The sequence below is a fragment of the Antechinus flavipes genome, chromosome 3 (assembly GCF_016432865.1).
Source record: "Antechinus flavipes isolate AdamAnt ecotype Samford, QLD, Australia chromosome 3, AdamAnt_v2, whole genome shotgun sequence".
In the NCBI taxonomy this organism is placed as follows: Eukaryota; Metazoa; Chordata; class Mammalia; order Dasyuromorphia; family Dasyuridae; genus Antechinus; species Antechinus flavipes.
The window spans coordinates 556,442,222-556,461,727 of record NC_067400.1 but is presented as its reverse complement, the minus strand read 5'-3'; the positions used below and the strand labels follow the sequence as shown (position 1 = coordinate 556,461,727).

The following is a 19,506-nucleotide window of genomic DNA, read 5'->3' as shown; positions in this document are numbered from 1 at the left end:
AACTGAGCCCAATATTCTGGAAATTACCTTGGAACAATAACTATACTCCAAAAAAAAAAGTCACTAAACGTATTTAACTTAGCAACCTCAATATTAATCCTACTCTTAGGAAGACAAAAATAGAGTAACTCTGAATTTGAAACAAAGAATTCTTACAAGGTACTAAGTCAGTGGAATTGATAGAGAGAATAGTTTTCTAAATTAGCATGGTTCAGTATGATTGATTTAATTCTACAAGGACATGTTATGGGCCAGAACTTGAAATAAGGTACTAAGTGGATTTGAGGAGACAATGGTTAAAGGTAGTTTAGCAGTGATTTAATCCTACAATAAATAATGGTTTCCTAGTGATAAAATGATTGGTATACACTCAGTGTGGGGCATAGAAGCAAGAAGCTCTCAGGCCAGAAAGACAAGTGCACTAGAAGCTCTCTGAGCCTTAGCCAGGATTTATTTGGGGAGATTCAGAATCCAGAGAAGGCAGGCGGGAGCTCAAGCTCTCGGAGCCAAGGCCAGACTGAAAGTCTCTCCAGAAAGCTGCCCAGCCCCAGGAAGGAGACAATAAAGGATCTGGACTATAAGAAAGCTAACTGGGCCACAGGAAAGGAGACAAGACTTAAAAGAGACAATAAAGGATTTGGACTTCAATCCCTGGCTGCATTTTGGTGATTACTGAACTGAAAGGAAGGCTGCCTCCAGAGACTCCAAGAAAACCTCAACAGAGAAGATTACATTTTAGAGAGAATATTACAAGAATGGATAGAGTCATATTCCTAAAATATTTATCACAGAACTTTGTGAATGCAGCAAAAATCTGCAAACTAATAGAGTGCCCATTAAATAAGTGAAAAAAAACCTGGGATGAATGTATTAGATTATAGCTATGGTAGAAGAAATGATGAATATTAGGAATTCAAAGAATATTAGGAAGATTATGAAAACACACAGAACAATGTAAATTAATTAAACACCTATACAATAACTACAATAACCAAAATCACATCTGCATGAAAGAAAAATAACAGATTCTGAGTAGTATTGTCCAAAAGTAGACTACACCTCTAATTTCCAATCAATAACATAGATGATGAATCAAATGTGTGTAAAACAAATATACATAAAAGGAAATGAAGTCACTTTGCAAATATTTTTGCTGTTTTATAAACAAGAAATAATGTAAATTCAAACATGAGAATCAACTTTATTTTATGACACAAAAAATGTATTTCTAAAGATAAATTTAGAGTGCATGTTATACATGGTATCAAAATGGATCCTTCCATGCCTAGTCTTTGCAGAAAATACTTAATCTTTTTCTTTGTATCGATGGGTTTTTCCCATTTAAAAAAAAAAAAAAACAACTTTGCAAATCTATCCTATGCCTCACTAGTAATACTTTAACAATCATTTAGACAATAAATGAAAGATTTTAGTGATGATTTCAGTAATCATGATTGTAGAAGTGTATATCTCAGAGACTATCACTTAATTCAACAACCTGATTTTATAGCTGAGTAAACTAAAGAACACAGAAGTTAAAAGATTACATAAGTGGTAAATGACAAAGATAGGATTTCAACCCCTAAGTTCTCTGACATCACAGTCATTGCTTTTTCCCTTATCATGTTAAATGTCTAAATCAATGAGCTGAAATTCAGGACAGAGACTAGGGAGTTACATCATACTCTTAGCTTCAGAATCCCAAAGATGAGATATTTTATCCCAGGAGACAGCTCCTCCTGCTAGAGTCTGGTGGCTAATGAGATCCTACATAAATACTCCCCCTCTGCCATCCTGACCATGAAGAGCAAAAAGAAAAATAACCTAAGACTAAGACTAAGATTTTTGGAATAGGAGAGACTAGGAGCATTTGGGGTGAGTTAAACAATATGACTTTAGGGAGCACAGAAGAAATGAGAAAGATTCTGGTGTAGGAAAACTAACCACTCAGAAGTGAAAAGCAGTCTCTTAAGGCTGACATCCTAGTGTTGTCACATATTACAGATAAGTTTAAAAGACTGAGGACTCTTTTCATGTAGCCCAGTTCCATCTTCAAAACTATTCAACTCTATTTAGGATCTGAGTAAAATTATCACTGATCCCAGGACCTCTCTAAATAGCTGCTCTAGCCCAGATAACTTTTTTCACCTTTTATTTGTTTTTTCCTAGGAAGAAAATCTGAGACCAAGATGCTGACACAATTCTTGGCAACATCAAATGCAACAAAACCCTCGTCCAGTCAGTTGGTGAAGTGTCCACTCTCTCCTATGAAATAAAATATTTTTCTTTTGTAGCAGCTTAATTATATCATCCATATTATCTTTCAGAAGGAAGTGTGTATGCTATTCCAAAATTAAAGGCAAAATGTTTTAAATTGAGGTTTTTGACATGAACATATTCCTTGATCTTTCTTAAGAAGGGCATTCTATACTCATGTATGCTTCATCTGGATACAACTTCAGTGCCTCTACCTTCCTCCTCACAGGCTTCCCAGGCATGGAACAGTCATATGTGTGGATCGCTATCCCCTTCTCCTCCATCTATGTCATGATTCTCCTTGGGAACTGCATGATACTCCATGTGATTCGCACTGAACAGAGTCTGCATGAACCCATGTTTTATTTCCTAGCCATGCTGGCCCTCACTGACCTGTGCATGGGGCTATCCACTGTGCACACAGTGTTGGGGATCCTATGGGGACTCAGCAATGACATCAGTTTGGATGCCTGTATTGGCCAGTCTTATTTTATTCATGGTCTGTCCTTTATGGAATCTTCTGTCCTCCTTGCCATGTCCTTTGATCGTTACATTGCAATCTGCAATCCACTGCATTACTCTTCTATCTTGACTGATGCCAGAATAATCAAAATTGGGGTGGCCATTATAATCAGGAGCTTCCTATTTATCACTCCTGCCATCATCCGCCTAAAGTTTTTCAATTACTGTCAGCCCCATGTTCTCTCTCACTCCTTCTGTCTGCATCAGGACCTGCTCCGTTTGACCTGCTCTGACATCCGCTTTAACAGCTTCTATGCACTGGGGTTAGTGATTTGCACTCTATTGTTAGACTCTGTCTTTATCCTTGTCTCTTATGTCCTAATTCTCAAATCTGTCTTGGCAATTGCATCTCGGGATGAAAGACTCAAATCTTTCCAGACTTGTATCTCCCACATCTGTGCTGTCCTCGTCTTTTACATCCCCATTATCAGTCTAACTATGGTGCATCGTTTTGGCAAGCACCTCTCCCCTATAGTGCATGTTCTTATGGGTAATATTTATATTCTCTTTCCACCCTTTATGAACCCAATTATATACAGTGTCAAGACCCAGCAGATTAGAAGCAGGATACATAGGCTCTTTTCACGGCAAAAGTACTGAGTCACCCCAGTGTTGTATGAAGATAAGATTTTTTAAAATTTTGATTTTTGTAATTTTGTAGTGATAATGTCATTGTGTTCATTTAGCTTTTCCATTAGCACTGTTTTTGGAGCAACTTGAATGCTAAATTGCCAGAGAGAATGTGCTCCAACAGGATCATGTATTTGGCAAGTTTCCAATCAGAGAGTGACTGCTAAGATTGTAATATTGCTGAATTAATTCTCTGGGGAAAATGTGTAACTATAAAGTCAGAGGTTATGTAGGTAATTGAAATGTAATTATCACACTCAGGAATGGCTGCAGAAATGTTTTTAGAATGCTCATGTTGCATGACAGCCAAATGATCCTTATGTATAACTTTCAAAGAAAGGGGATAATAAACACAACTTGACATAGCTCAGTGTGTAATAGCATACATTCAACAGTTTTTATATAATTGAATCTTTAAGTAAACTAAGTTCTTGAAATGGTTTCTCTAGTACAGAACCAAATAAATGTAAATCAAATATTCCCCTTGTTCCTCCACTACTTTTGTGAGACATTACATTGTTTTTTAGCTGTACCATATCATCAGTCATAAGGGCAATGCTACCCAATAATATTCTCTGCTTCTGAGTCTGAGGTTTCTAGTAGGCACAAAAGAGAATTTCATGGGATAGAGAGTTTGAATGCAAAGAAATCTTGATTTTGTCTTTTATACAGAGAATACAGTAAGGTCTCATTTAAAAAAATTATTTTAGCTTTTTTATTTACAAGACATATGCATGCGTAATTTTTCAGCACTGACTCTTGAAAATCCTTCTGTTCTATTTTTTCTCCTCCTTCCCACCACCCCCTCCCCCAGATGGCAGGTAGACCAATATATATTAAATATGCTAAATTATATGTTAAATACAATATAGTATACATATTTATATAGTTATCTTGATGCACAAGAAAAATCTGATTTAGAAAGAAGGTAAAAATAACCTGAGAAGGAAAACAAAAATGCAAACAGACAATAACAGAAGGAGTGGAAATGCTTGATCCACATTCTTTTCCCATAGTTCTTTTGCTGGGGTAGCTGGTTCTCTTCATTACTGAACAATTGGAACTCATTTAATTCATCTCATTATTGAAGAGAGCCATTTCCATAAGAATACATCCTCATACAGTATTGTTGTTGAAGTATATAATGATTGCCTGGTTCTGCTCATTTCACTCAGCATCAGGTCATGTAAATCTCTCCAGCCCTTTCTGAAATCATCCTGCTGGTCATTTCTTATTAGAACAATAACATTCCATAACATTCATATAGCACAATTTACTCAGTCATTCTCTAATTGATGGGCATCCTTTCAATTTCCAGTTTCGAGCCACTATGAAAAGACTGCCACAAACATTTTTGCACATAGGGGTTTCTTTTCCTTTCCCTTCTTTAAGATCTCTTTGGGATATAAGCCCAGTAGAAACACTGCTGGATCAAAAGTTATGCACAGTTTGATAACTTTTTGAGCATAGTTCCAAATTGCTCTCCAGAATGGTTGGATGCATTCACAATTCCACCAACAATGTATCAGTATCCCAGTTTTCCCACATCCCCATCCAACCTTTATCATTATCTTTTCCTGTCATCCTAGCCAATCTGAGAGGTGTGTAGTGGTATCTCAGTAAGGGCTCATTTTAAAAGAAAGTAAGAAATGTTCACACACCTGGATCTCTCTGCCCTTGCTCAATTACTCTTATTATGAGCTAGGGTTTTTATGGTGTTTTTCTTCTTTAAAATATAAAGGTTCTCTCTGGGAGCAGGTTTCTTGGGGAGGTTTTCTGGAGGCAGCCTTAGTTTCAGTTAAGAGTAATAATCACCCAAATGCAGCCAGGTGTTAAAAGTTCTGATCTTTTAATGTCTCCAATATAGCCTGGTTAGTTTTTCTTAGAGGCCTATCTCTCTGCTTGGTTCCAAGAGCTCCCTCCGAAAGTCTCCAAATCCAAAGGTTTGTCCTTCAGCCTCCAGCCAGCCAAGTGGAAAATGGAATGAATGTCTCTTGCCTCTGAGAGAGGACTTGTGGGCTTCCTCCCAGAGTGCTCCTCTCTGACCCCTGGGAATGTTCCGAAGTAACTCCTGGCTCTAGCTCAACTCCAATTTGTGGCTTCTTCTGAACTGATGCTCCTCCACTCTGAATCTTTTCAGCTGAACTCCCGACTGAGCCTCTGTCCGCTTTATATATGATCTCCTCTGAGAGATGGGATTATGGGTTTCTCCCAGAGTGCTCTCTGGCCCTAAGAGCTTCAAGGGAGGTGTGAATTCGGATATCTCATACTAAACCCTGAAATCTCCCAAACATGTGAACTCCAATAAGTACTTAAATACTTCTTGCTTATATGAGCTCTCTAAAGGTGTGAACACATGCATTGTATCAATTCATTGAGTTAACAACTGGATTCTAAGATCTCCCTTGAGTTATCACTTTGTTTCAAGTTGAGTTAACACTAGGATTCCAACAGGTTTTCTCTTTCCTGTGGGATAATGACATGCCTGTAAGCAAACAAAGTATGTATTTCTTTCCTCTATTATACTAATTACATCACTCTTCTCATTCAAAACCAGGCACAATACAATATTGACCTCTGTATTGGAACCTTTAACTTCTTTAACCTTTTAACTTCCTTCAACTTCAAATTTAACTTCTAATTATGCTCTTCCCTCCTGCAGTTATAGTTTGGTTTATGGTTCAACCTATCCATTTAAATTTCCTAATGCAATTCTTAGTAAGATTTCTTAAGCCACTGAACAATTGCATTTTCTGTCTATTAGAATCATCTTAACAGTATCAAAGGCAAAGTCCTCTCGTTCTCTTTCTTTCATGCATTCCATGAAACACTGCTCACTTAATATTTTTTTTCTCTGAGAAGAGAACCTGTTAAAGTACAGCACCTAGTTTATGTGTTTTACATTGAAGGTGTTTACTTAAGTATTCAAATGTGATTTTTGAAAATATTACTATTATAAGGAAAAACCAGTGCTGGAACGAATGGGTTAAGGCCAAGATAGCATTTATAGTAACAAGTGTAAAAGAACACTTTTTTTTATTTCAACAAGGCCAGTATGGAAAATTGTTTTGCTCACCTATGTATGGTCTTTAAAAAAATTAGAGTTTTGATTTTTGTTTGTTTCTTCTTGTGTCAGTGGCAGGTTAGGGAGTGAGAAGGAAGAAATATTAAATGTTAGATAACTGACAAAAAAAGTGAGAAAAGGATATGATTCTGAAAAGAGAGAATGGAGATGATGAAAAATGTATGAGAAAAAAACAGGTTAATATGGAGAATCTAAGACACCTAAAGTCAGAGGAGTCATTTTTGGGAAATTTGTGAACAGTTAACAGGAGGTGGAATGAAGTACACATAGATTAGGAATTTACTTGATTTGACCTTAGCTTTAACCAGTAGTAGAAGTGTTAAAAGTATCAGTCACATATCTCAGAAGACTGACAGGATTATGTAATCCCAATGCAGAAATAGAACTCAGTTTTTCTTTTTCAGTTTTAATATGTTTAGGTACCATAATTTCTGGGCAGCTAAGTTGCTAAAAAGATAGAGAGACAGGTCCATAATCAAGAACACCTAAATTCAAATTTGGCATCACATATTTACTAGCTAGGTGGTTGTGGCCAAGTCACTTATCCCTGATTGCATCAGTTACTTAACTGAAAAATAACTTGGAGAAAAAAATGGCAAACCACTACAATATCTCTACCAAGAAAACTCCAAATTGGATCATGAAGCATCAGACACAACTAAAAGACAACTGAATAGCAATCTTCTAGCCTCTGTTTGGAAAATCCTAATGATTGAGAATTTATGATAGTATGACTTGTCATCCATCTTTTTAAGATTTATTTTAGGACTATTTTTTCTTATCTTGAAGGTAAAATATACTTCCCTATATCCTTTTCCTATTTCTCTTACTATCTTCAGTGATCAAGGAGAAGAAATACAATTTTTCTTCTAAATGCCAGTTCTTCCTCAAGCTGAAGACAGTTATCAGTTGGGCAAATATCCTTAACTCCCCCCACTGGGGCTTATGTAGTCTGGTTACTAATCCCTGCCTTATCACATATTCCAGAATATCTTTAATAATTAAAGGGATCCAGAATTGACACTCCTTTCATTTATATAGACAACAGGAGTAGAGACTATGGAAATGGATGGGATCACCTAGTCCAGCCTTGACACTCAGGGATAGGGAATGACTTGAAGAAAACTATATGAGTAGTAATTTACAGAACTAGGATTCAAAGTCTAGGTCTTCTGACTCCAAAGCCATACTCTATCCATTGACTCATATCAATAAACTATTGTGGGAGAAAACTTTATTATTTATTATATTCTTTGAATCTAGCCTGGAGTGATTAGATATTGCTTAACCTTGCATGTGTAGTTTGTGTACGTTCTGTTGACCACAGAACTCTACAAGGAACCAGAAATTACTATTTGGGACCTTGCCCTGGGATTGTGTTTTGCTTTAAAATATAAATTTTATCATGGGATCTTTGTGAGTTCAAATATGGCCTCAGATATCAGCTGTGTGATACCGGGCAAGTCAAATAATTGTCTTTGCATAAGTTTCCTTATTTATAAAATAAGCTGGAGAAGGAAATAGCAAACTACTTTGCTATTTTTTCCAAGAAAAGCCTAAATGGGATCACAAAAAGTTATATGTAACTGAAAAAACATAAACAATTTTTACTGAGCTTTTAGACCTAACTTGGGATATACATATTAAGCAACCTACATGCCTTATCTGGTAATTGCCCCTTTGTGGAAAGGGCCTACCAGTAGTCCATTCAGTATCTCATCCTTGTACTTGTGTTTGAACATATATTATATAAAACTCATAGAGGCTGAGGGGTACCTCAATTATGAAGATTTTTCTGGCTCCTCCTTTGCTGCAGAACTTAATAAAATTCTTTCTGAAAGAGTGTTTGGATTTTGGGTTGGTTCTTGACATATAGTGACCATGCTCTTCCACAATTCTTTAAAAGATCTATTCTCTGGTTCTCCACATGGGCCAAGAGATGGTATGTATAAATATGTTAGTGAGATTTAGTGGTGATCAACAGCTTAGTAAGAGACAGTCTAACTGTGAGAATGTAATGCCAGAGAAACTGATGCAAGATAGAGATTAGAGAGTTTTTAATATTTTATTTATTGGAGAGTTTAATTGATTAACTGGACAGGACCCTTGTCTCAAAGTATCCAGTGGTGAATGTGAGAATCCCAGGCTGTTGTTTTTTTTTTTTTTGTTTTTTTTTTGTTTTTTGTTTTTTTAGGACTCTTAGTAAGAAGAGAAACAAAAAGTGGGAAGTCTCAGGATCATAAATTTGGTTCTAGCTGGATGGGGTAGGGGAAACTATAAATTCTTATTAAGAAGCCAGAGTCAGGATGTCTGAATAAACAGAAGTAAAGATGTCAATTAGGTATCCGAGATAGTCTTATCTTTTGGAATGTTTAGAGGAGGTAGTGCAGCCCTAATGGACAGGAAAAAGTGGGGGAGGGCATAAAAGCTCTTGGGACAATGGAGCTATAATTCAGGGAAATTAATGCAGGGAAAGTGAGGTAGAACAGTTCAAGGAGACTGTGGCATAACAAAAATACTGATCTTGAAAATGTGGGCTTTGTAGACATGAAGGATCTGGGCATTATTGAAAGGGCTTAATGTGGTGACTAAAGTGAATGAAAAATTCTTCTGATATTCAATTAGGAAAGGGTGTTCTACTCCCTTTTTTTACATAAGCTGGTGTATACACATACTTCCAACATCCTCTTCCTGAAATTTTTAGGCCCAAATATGGGATATTCCGTTTTTCTATGTTAAATTTCATCATATTACATCCAGCCTTTCAAGCATATTGAAGCTACATTGTCAAAGAGTTGGGAGGGAGGCATAGCAGTGCAACTGAAACCTTGCCAAGAATGTTCTATACACCATGTTCATCAAGTTGGCAGCCATCCTTTGTGTTATCAAAGGATAAACCACAGTGAAGGGAATTTCCTATCTCCCAAGGAAATGCATTCTTCTTTTGAATAGTTCTTAGTGATGTTTTATTTTCCATTGATTTTGTTTATATTGAAATTTATCCTATAACTTCCATACAGTGATCCTAGAACTATCTCTTTGGAGTTTAACAAAACAAGCCATCATCTTTCTTCCCTAGGACAACCATCCAGCTACTTGGAAATTCTGTAAATCATATTTTCAACAGATAAATCACCCCAAATCCTTCAACTAGCATTCCTATGGTATGTTCTTAAGACTTTTTAATTTACTCTGGACAATTTGCAGTTTGTAAATGTCCTTCCTAAATGGTCAGAAGTGAGCACAATACTCATTTCAAATCAATAAATACTTAAATTTCTATTGCAAATCACACACTTCAGGCCCAGATTAATCAGAGCTGAATACAATGAAACTATTTCCTTCCTCCCAAAATATAATCCTAGTGTTAACTCAACTTGAAACAAGGTGATAACTCAAGGGAGATGTTAGAATCCTAGGATTCCAACATACACATACACATTCACACACACATGCATATGATTTTTGTTTTTCCTTATTTGAGTCTGGTCAACAACCTTAGGTGGCTACTTCTTTCCTTCCCTGACTGTTTCTTTCCTTGCCTTACCACCTACTTATCTAAGGGAGAAGGCATGGCAAAGCTTGTATGACATAATGGAAAATTCATGAATTATGATCAGAATTTCTGAGTTGAAATATAGCTTTGTGCATAAAAGTACATAAAGAACCTTGGGCAAGACTTACTTTGTGTTTTGAAAAATGGAAATGAAAATAATGATTTTATTATCTATTTTGTAAAGATGTAGTGAAGATTAAGGGAAGCAATCTTTATAAATCATTTTGGTAATTCTAAAACTTCCTAACCTTGATGGCTTCTAGGATTCTCTGCTTTGTTTTGGGCCCACATAATAGCTGGTGTTTTGGCTTTGCTCAAATTTTATTGAATGTTTTTACTGCTGATGTATGTGTGTGTATGTGTGTGTGTGTGTGTGTGTGTGTGTGTGTGTGTAAATCACACTGCCAGTTCATGTGTTTATACTCTTTTTTGAACACTATTTAAGACTTAATAGATATTATAGAGGAGGAACCAAACCTTTTTCTGGCTCTAATTTCTCTGCTAAACTGAAAATAAAATGCTTTCTAAACACCTTTTTAAGTCTGAGATTTTGTTCTTGACTGATAGGCCCCTTTCTCTTTTCCCACTATATGACTTCACTTGGTGATCTCATCACTTTCAATGGATTTAATTATAATGTCTAAGCTAATATTTAAATCTATGTATTTTGTCCCAATCTCCAATTACCTTTCCAATTACCTTTCAGATATCTTGAAAAAGAAATATATGTACGAAAATCTTTATTATACTTTTCCTTACTGAAGCAAAGAATTTTAAAATAAGGATTTGCTTATTAATTCAGGAGTGCCTTAATACAAATTGGCATATATATTAAAGTGATGGTTTCAAAAGAACCTAAGAAGACTTTTATAAATTAAAAAATAATATGGTGAGAACAAAGAAAAAGAGTTTATATAATAAAATTGTCCAGAAAAATGATTTGAAAAATTTAAGTACCTGGATGCAATCAATAATCAACCACAACACTAGTGGATAGTTGATGAAATAAGTGACCTCTAAGCTCAGACTCGGGGTGAAGAATAGGAAACACATATTTGGAAATAGGTAATGTGTATTTGTTTGCCTAAACTTAGCTATTCTAAGAATTTTGTTTTTCTTTTTATTTCAAAAGGACAAAAATTTGAAAGTGAAGGGAGATAAAGGAATTATTTTAATAGATGTAAAGAAGGCCAAGGAAACACTGAAAAGAAGATGTATATAAGACTAAGGAACCAACCAGGCAGGATTCCTTTGAAAGTACCATATTGAAATGTATATATGTATGCTGAATGCATTCATTTTGTTTTTAACTTTTCTACTGGGTGCCCATCCAAAATTCTTTCCTACCTTTTCATATTTTTGAATGTGTGTTGTCTCTCTTCAGTAGATCATAAATTCCTTGAGTGCATAGACTGTTTTTTCTTTTCTTTTCTTTTTTTTTGATAGTTGTATCCATAGTGTCTGATACATAGTAGATTTTTAACAAATGTTTACTATTATTTTCACAATTTTATATGCAAACAATTTATATTATGTTATGTTGTATATAAGAATTCTCTATTTTTAGTAGTTATGTATAGAGTAAAAAAATTAGACAGATATAGAACTCCTCCTCTTAATCCTGGTAAAACCAATAGAAATACTAACCCCTAATTCAAAAGTGTCCTCAGGTAAAAAAAAATCTATTTGTAAATGTCTTTCCTAAGTGGTCAAAAGTGATAACAATACTCATTTTAAATAAATAAATACTAAATTGCTATTTCAAATCATACACTTCAGAAAGTTAAAGTGTGGCTTATTTTCAATACATGGCAAATAAATGACAGACTTTAATTGTGACTTGCAACTACCTAGTATATGCCAAAAAATTAAAAATCTCTTTTACCCACTAGGATTTAGATTCTCTCTCTCCCTCTTCCTCCAGAATGAGTAGATCGATGTAGGCAGAATTGTCATTGTTATTATATTAACTTGATATAGTCATGAGCCAATTTTTTCAATTGTTTAGATTTGACTTTATTTGCATGAGAAGTGTTTTGTAATTGTTTTCATATAGTTCTTTGGTTTGTCTTGACAGGTAGACCCTAAAATATTTTATTTTGTCTATAGTTATTTTAAATGGAATTTCTCTTTCTATCTCTTGATGATGGACTTTGTCAGTAATATATAGAAATGCTCATTTTTGCGTGGATTTATTTTATATCCTGCAAAATTGCTAAAGCTGCTAAATTTTCCAGTAGACTTTTGGATGATTTCCAGAATTCTCTAACCTATATTATCATATCATCTGCAAAAAGTGATAGTTTTATTTCCTCATTGCCTATTCTAATTCCTTTTTTTCCCCCTTATTGCTAAAGGCAACATTTCTAGTAAAATACTGAGTACTAGCAGTAATAATAGGCAACTTTTTTTTCACCACTGATCTTATTGGGAATGCATCCAGCTTGTCTCCATTACAAATAATGCTTACTGTTGGTTTTAAATCTATACTGCTTATTATTTTAAGGAAAGCTCTCTTTATCCCTGTGCTCTCTAATGTTTTAAATAGAAATTGATGCTGTATTTTGTCAAAAGTTTTTTTCTACATCTATTGAGATTATGATGTGATTGCTATTGATTTTGATATTGATATATTCAATTATGGTAATATTTTTCCTGGTATTGAAACAGCCCTACATTCCTGGTATAAATCTCACTTAGATTCATTATGCATTATTCTGTATTATTGTGTATTATTCAGCTGATAAATTGTTATAATCTCTTTGTTAGAATTTTATTTAAAATTCTTGCATCAATATTCATTAGGAAGATTGTTATATATATGTTTATTTTTTTGTTTTGACTTTTCCTGGTTTATGTATCCTAGTGAGATGTTTGTGTCAGAGAAGGAATTTGGCAGTACTTCTCCTTTATCTATATTTCAAAATAGTTTACATATTATTGGAATTAATTGTTTTTTAAATGTTTGGTTGAAGTCACTTGTGAATCCATATGGCCCTGGAGATTCTTTCTTAGGTAGTTCATTAATAGCTCTTTCAATTCTAGAATGGCTCTATTTAAGTAATTTATTTTCTCTTCTGTTAATCTGGGCAATTTATATTTTTGTAAATATTCCTTGATTTTGGTTAGATTGTAGAATTTGCTGACATACAATTGGGCAAAATAGCTCCTGTTATTGCTTTAATTTAAACTAATCCTTTTCACTTTTGATACTGGTGATTTTTTCTTTCTTTTTTCTAATCAAATTAATCAAAGGTTTATCTATTTTGTTGATTTTTTCATAAAACAATCTCTTGTTTTATTATTCAATAGTTTATTTAATTTCAGTTTTATTAATCTTTCCTTTGAGTTTCAGAATTTCTAATTTGGTATTTAATTGGGGATTTTTAATTTTTTTAAACTTTTTTTAATTGCATGCTCCATTTATTGATCTGCTCTTTTTCTATTTTATTCCTGTAGCTAGAGATATACGTTTTCATATGTTATCTTGTTGTTATCATTCTCTTGGATGAAATTATGGATTGTTTCTGTGATTTGTTTTTTTATCCACTCATTTATTAGAATTAGATTATTTAATTTCCAACTGGTTTTTAGTATATCTTTTCCTGGCCCTTTGTTGAATATAATTTTTATTGCATTGCTGTATGAAAAGGAAGCATTTACTATTTCTGGCTTTCTGCATTTGACTAATTTTTTTATTCCCTAATATATGGCAATTTTTGTGTAGGTGCCATGTACTGCCAAGAAAAAGTTGTATTCCTTTCCTAGAGTCTATCTGAGCAAGGCTGAATACTCTTTTTACCTGACTGACCTTTCTTGAAGTTTTTCCAATCTTTCTTGAACTGGAGAATGGTTTTATTCCTTCAGATTTTGTACAAAAGGCTTGGTTTCATGGGGTTTTTGAGGGAGAGCTTCAGCTGCTTCCTGGCTTTACTTCATTGTCTTGGCTCCAACCCAAGTACTATATAATGTTATAATCTTTGTAAAGTTCATACAGAATATATCTCTGCCTAATATAACAGAGTTTTTAATACCATCCTTCCCCCTGATTAAAGATTTTCCCTATTCTTTTCTCCTACTTCAATTTCTGACATTGCATCTCACTAATACTCTTTTAGTCCTTCTTATTCTTAAGAGATTATAAGTGTTATTTTCCATTATTGTTTTCCTTTGACTTCATTATAGTACCTCAATAATTCACCCTTTTCTTCTTCTTTTTTTTTTATTTCACCCTTTTCTTCTAACTTCCATTTTATGCACTTCCCCATTATGCTGATTAGTCTCACAAAAACATCAAATCACTTTAAAGAGGTCTATGTGATTACAGTGTTTTAAATTCTTTCCTCTAGCATTTGTGTCCTTGGGCATTTTTAGCTCCTTGTATACTTTTAGAAAAAAATCTTAGTGATTCATCTATTGTGATTTGTTTGTTTTAACTCTTGGTTTTTCTCTTTCTCCATCTTTTTTTAAAATGATCGGTTAGAGCAAAGGAATGCTGAATATTTTTTCCAGAGGTAAGGAATTATTTTTCTTTTTTCATTATTCACCATATGTTTACCTATTAGACTTCTTAAATTTTTGACTTTTGGAGAAATTACTTTGCTTTTTTATTTTAATTCTTTTTCTGGGGAATTATTGAAAGTTTGTAGGGACTGGACAAAATGTCTAATCTTCTACCTTGTTGGTCAGGAGAACAGAAAGTTTGAGCACATTATAATACAATCACAATCATTTATTTAAATATAAGGTAAAAGCAGTACAAATGATAACACATCTAGTTTAATAAGATTAACACAAGGGTTATACACACACAAACACACACACATACACATACACATATACACACATATACATATATGTATATATATTATGCAATACACTCAGTATTTGAAAGGAAGATAGGCACATACAGAAAATTAGCCCAAATATACATAAAGGAAGAAAATCCATTCATCTGAGACAATTCTTAACTCTGGAACTCTAAACTTCAGAATTTTCTTTTTGTTTCAGGATCTGTTCATTTAAATTCTTTGATGAATAGGTTGTTCTTTTGTTTTGTTTTGTTTTGTTTTCAAACTGATACTTCCACTGTTCAACTTAGTTAAAACACATTTGGCTTTTCTAACAACTCATTGGGCACTTATAAATCCACTTAGTATCTTCTCTAATTCCCTGCTATTTCTCTGTTCTCTTCTTCCAACATCTCAACAACAACCATAGTATCCAGCCCTTCTAGCCTCAAGCTGAGCTTATGCCTTTTGCACATGAAATATCACTGAATTTTTATGAAAAGTTGATGAACAGCATACTAAAATTGACTAAAGTATTTCTAAATCTGATCCTTTTCAGGATGCTTCTTTACCATTATTTGTAATCCCATGTGACAATGCAAAAAATTATCTATTGTCTAAAATTATTTTTTCAATAGAAAATCATAATAGAGGTCAGACTTTAGTCTTTATTTCTTCTTACTCATCACAGTCATTCATAGTAGAAAAGAATATGTTATCTTTTATCATTTTTTTCTACACAAAAGCAGATAGAATTAAAGACCCTAATTAGCCAAGTGGTCTGCCTAGTAAGAAGAATAGAAAGGAGAGACACACAGAGAAACACTGAGATTCTTTAATGAATTTGTGAAATCCATTCTTTCATTGTTCTTGTCATTGTGTTCAGCTTCTGAATCCTATCTAGGAATGAGTCTATTTAGTTTGTGGTTAGTGAATATATTTTTATTTTCTTTCTATAACAGGAAAATTATATTTATTTCATAATCATACAATAGTGCCAGGTTCTATATTTCTCAAATAATCAATATAAAATCTTTTTATTCTTTACACACAAATTATTGAAGACTAGTATGTTACCCATCCTTTTATACATCTTAGTATTCTATAGTTTTAGCAATTAGTCAGATTTAACATCATTAATTCATTCTTTTAGAACTAGTATAAGTACTATGTACCAGACAAGTGAAATATCAATGAAGTAGATGTGACTAGACAAATGATGAGTCCCTTAAAAGTCACCTTTACATACATAACTTAAAGGTTACTTTATACACTTATTACTTTTCCTAGAATGGGACAACTATACACAATTAAAAATAAAGTAAAAAAGAAAGAGTACAAGAGGAAGAAGTAATTATTGAATGGTGACATTAGAGAATATTTAAAAGACAAAATGGCAACAGAGGTTTCTGTGTAGCTTCAAAATGGTAACATAGAGAAATTTAAAGATGAGATTCTTCATAACTATACTGCAATGCAGCTTGCCTAAATTTTACTCTTAATTTAGGAATGAGGCTCAGAGCATGTAAGTGATCTAGGCGGTATTACACAGGTATTCTTGAGGCTCAAATTATAGGTCTTTTAAGGGGAATTTTTTTTAAAATCAGGGATATTACTCAATATTATAAAATTATTTAATATGTTTCCATTTTTGGATATGATCTTTGGAAACATCTGGGTGGATGAATATTTTTCTTTCTTTTTTTTTTTTGGAACAATATATGGTAAAAAATACTAAGTGCTAACATTATATTTGAGGGATTTTTATAATCAAGAGAAGTCAAATAATGATACTTGACATGATCCCTCTACAGGAATTTTTCACTATCTTTGATCCTTTTATCACTAATTTTCTGGGGTGCTGCAAGATGTCTTTGAAATTCCTGAGCTCCTCAAAGTATAGGGAAGAAGAGAACTAAAAATTTTGGTCTGTGTATATCTCCTGATGGTGATTCATGATTCATTAGCCAAATAGCAAGAGATTAAAAATCAGGCATAACAATTTGAAAACTATTTTGCCACATACAACCATTCTTTGATACTCCATACTTCAAGTTCTAATTAGGATATGTGTATGTGAGTGTGTGTGTGTGTGTGTGTTTCTGTGTATGTGTGAGATCTTTTAATCCTATGTCAGTGTGCGTTCACATCTACCATAGCTATGAATATTTTTGTTATTGTGGTCACCTACCTATAAACAAATTTATTTGTGAGCAGGATTATTTAATATAGGAATCTATGGCTTAAAGTTAATGTTTATCATTGGGACCAGAACATGTAGAAAAGAAAAGAATAAAGAGGAAATGTTTATGGGTTTAGACCCATGGGTGTCAGCCTTCATGAGCCAATTTTGAACAGGGAGATAAAAATATAGCTTAGGATTGAATGAAGTCTTAAGGGAGAATGTGGTAGGTACTATAAAAAAATCTTGGAATATGAACATTCACTTTTTTTTGTCTCCTTCCCTGACTGACTTCTTTGCCTTTCTCTGCATTCATGGCAAAGGTAAGGCAGGCTAGTGTTTTTAGGGAAATGTTCTTCAACAGAAAAGGTATGGGGAACAGTCATATATTTGTTTCAGGTAGGGGAAGAGAAATAGGGAAAGAATGAGAGCAACAAGGAGCAGGAAAGCTAGGAAAATCAGGGCCTACAGAAGGTCTATGGCTGGAATCATAATGACTCTTATTAAGAATGGAGGAACTCAAATGAGGGATAGTGACAGCGGTACCTTCTGACATAAAGCACAACACCTGAAAATAGCAAGTAAAACTTATTTTCTGCTTTGATACCATGTTTTATGGACACAATGAGCACAGATTTGATTGTACATCACATCAAAATATGAGAAAGAAAAGGCAGGATGATTATATTCACTTGCCTTAATTTCTCTTCCAGAAAGGTGGTGGGCACAGGGGCAAGGAAATAAAAAAGCTTTGTGAACTGATTAATAATATTTCAGAGACGTAGTTTCTGCATAATTTAGTAATTTTATTAATAATGCCAGCAGGTTATTAATAAAATTAGGGTCACTTGGCCATATTTCTTAGAACGAATACCCTAATTGTGGTGGTGATTTATATATCTTTTGAAGAGGAGGTGTTCCTGAGGGGTGGCAATCAATTCAGATTGGTTAAAATATCGAGAGGTATGGGCTATGTTAAGATCTTGATGGATAGCTAGGTGGTGTAGTGGATAGAGCACCAGCTCTGAAGTCAGGAAAACCTGAGTTCAAATATGACCTCAGACACTTAACACTTTCTAGCTGTGTAATTCTAGGAAAGTCATTTAACCCCAATTGCCTCAGGGGAGAGAGAGAGAGAGAAAGAGAGAGAGAGAGAGAGAGAGAGAGAGAGAGAGAGAAGGTCTTGGAGTACCTGGCTTGGGTCACTGAATTCTTGATCAAAGGGAGATCTTTCCATATCACCTATCTTGATAATAGGGAGAATCAACCATTTTTCCAGGTCTATCTGAGCAAACACAATGAGAAGGAGTTTCTTTTACTATCTGATTAGAGCTTAATCTTGGTAAATCTTCAAGAGAGATTTCCCACACTAGTTGTTTTCTGGATGACAAGGTAGATAAGGGAAAAAAACCATGGTTCTAATGCAATAGTTAATTATTAAATATAAGAGAGAATATTGATTTCTCTCAAGCAGATCCAGAATAGGCCAATAAGAATGGGGAAGGGGAATTAGTATCATGATGAGGTATAAAGAAGGCATAAGAGATATGTGAGCATTGCATTCAAATAGCTGAAGGACTGCCATGATGATGAAAGTTTAGATTTGGTCATCTTAGCTACAGATGAAAAAGCCAAGATCAAATGGTAAAAGTTACTGAAAGATTTTATTTTATTTTCTAATAAAGAAAAATGGTACTTCCTAACAACTAGAACTATTCAATAATGTAATGGAGTAATTTTGTGGAATTACCAAGTTTTCCATCAGGAAGATATTTAAGCAAAGACTGGAAGATCACAATGTTGGGACTTTGTAGAAAAGATTCCCTTTTTTCTAAATTTTATTTTCATATTTCAATAATATTCTATTTTTCCAAATATATATATAATGTGTGTGTGTGTGTGTGTGTGTGTGTGTGTGTACAGAGAGAGAGTGTGTTTTTAACATGTTCCAAACATCTCCTTCTGTCCTTTATTTCCCCCAGACTGCAAGCAATCTGCTGTAGATTAAATATGTTCAATTCTTTTAAACATATTTCCATATTTGTCACATTGTGCTAGAAAAATCAGAACAAAAGGGAAAAAAAAAACTTGAGAAACCAAGCAAGCAAGCAAACAAACCCTTAAAGGTGAAAATATTATGTTTTGATCCACATTTAGTTTCCATAGTTCTTTCTAGATGCAGATGGCATTTTCCATTTCAAAAGTCTATTGGGATTGCATTGAATCACTGCATTATTGAAAGGAGCCAAGTCCATCACTATTGATCATCACAATCTTGTTACTGATATGACTGATGTAGTCACCAGATGATGGTAGCCACCAAAAATTGGAGTTTAGTCATATGAAGAATTCACAATAGTCATTCCCTTTGGCAAAAGATAGATTTATTTAGAAAAGGTTACAGACAAAATGAAAGGATACAATAGACACTAGGAAATTCAAAAGTGAAGCTGAGTGGAAGAGCATATGAAAGAAAAATTATTTA

General features: G+C 33.9%; 1 protein-coding gene across 1 annotated transcript; it reads left to right on the top strand.

Annotated features, from left to right (window-relative positions):
• The first annotated feature begins 2,433 nt into the window (after nucleotides 1-2,433).
• Nucleotides 2,434-3,378, top strand: LOC127555331 (olfactory receptor 51V1-like). The gene has a single exon (XM_051987559.1). The coding sequence runs from the start codon at nucleotides 2,434-2,436 to the stop codon at nucleotides 3,376-3,378; it is 945 nt and encodes a 314-aa protein (XP_051843519.1).
• Nucleotides 3,379-19,506: the final 16,128 nt, after the last annotated feature.

Coding starts and splice junctions, on each gene's coding strand:
- LOC127555331 (XM_051987559.1), top strand. CDS start 2,434: ATGTATGCTTCATCTGGATACAACTTCAGTGCCTCTACCTTCCTCCTC.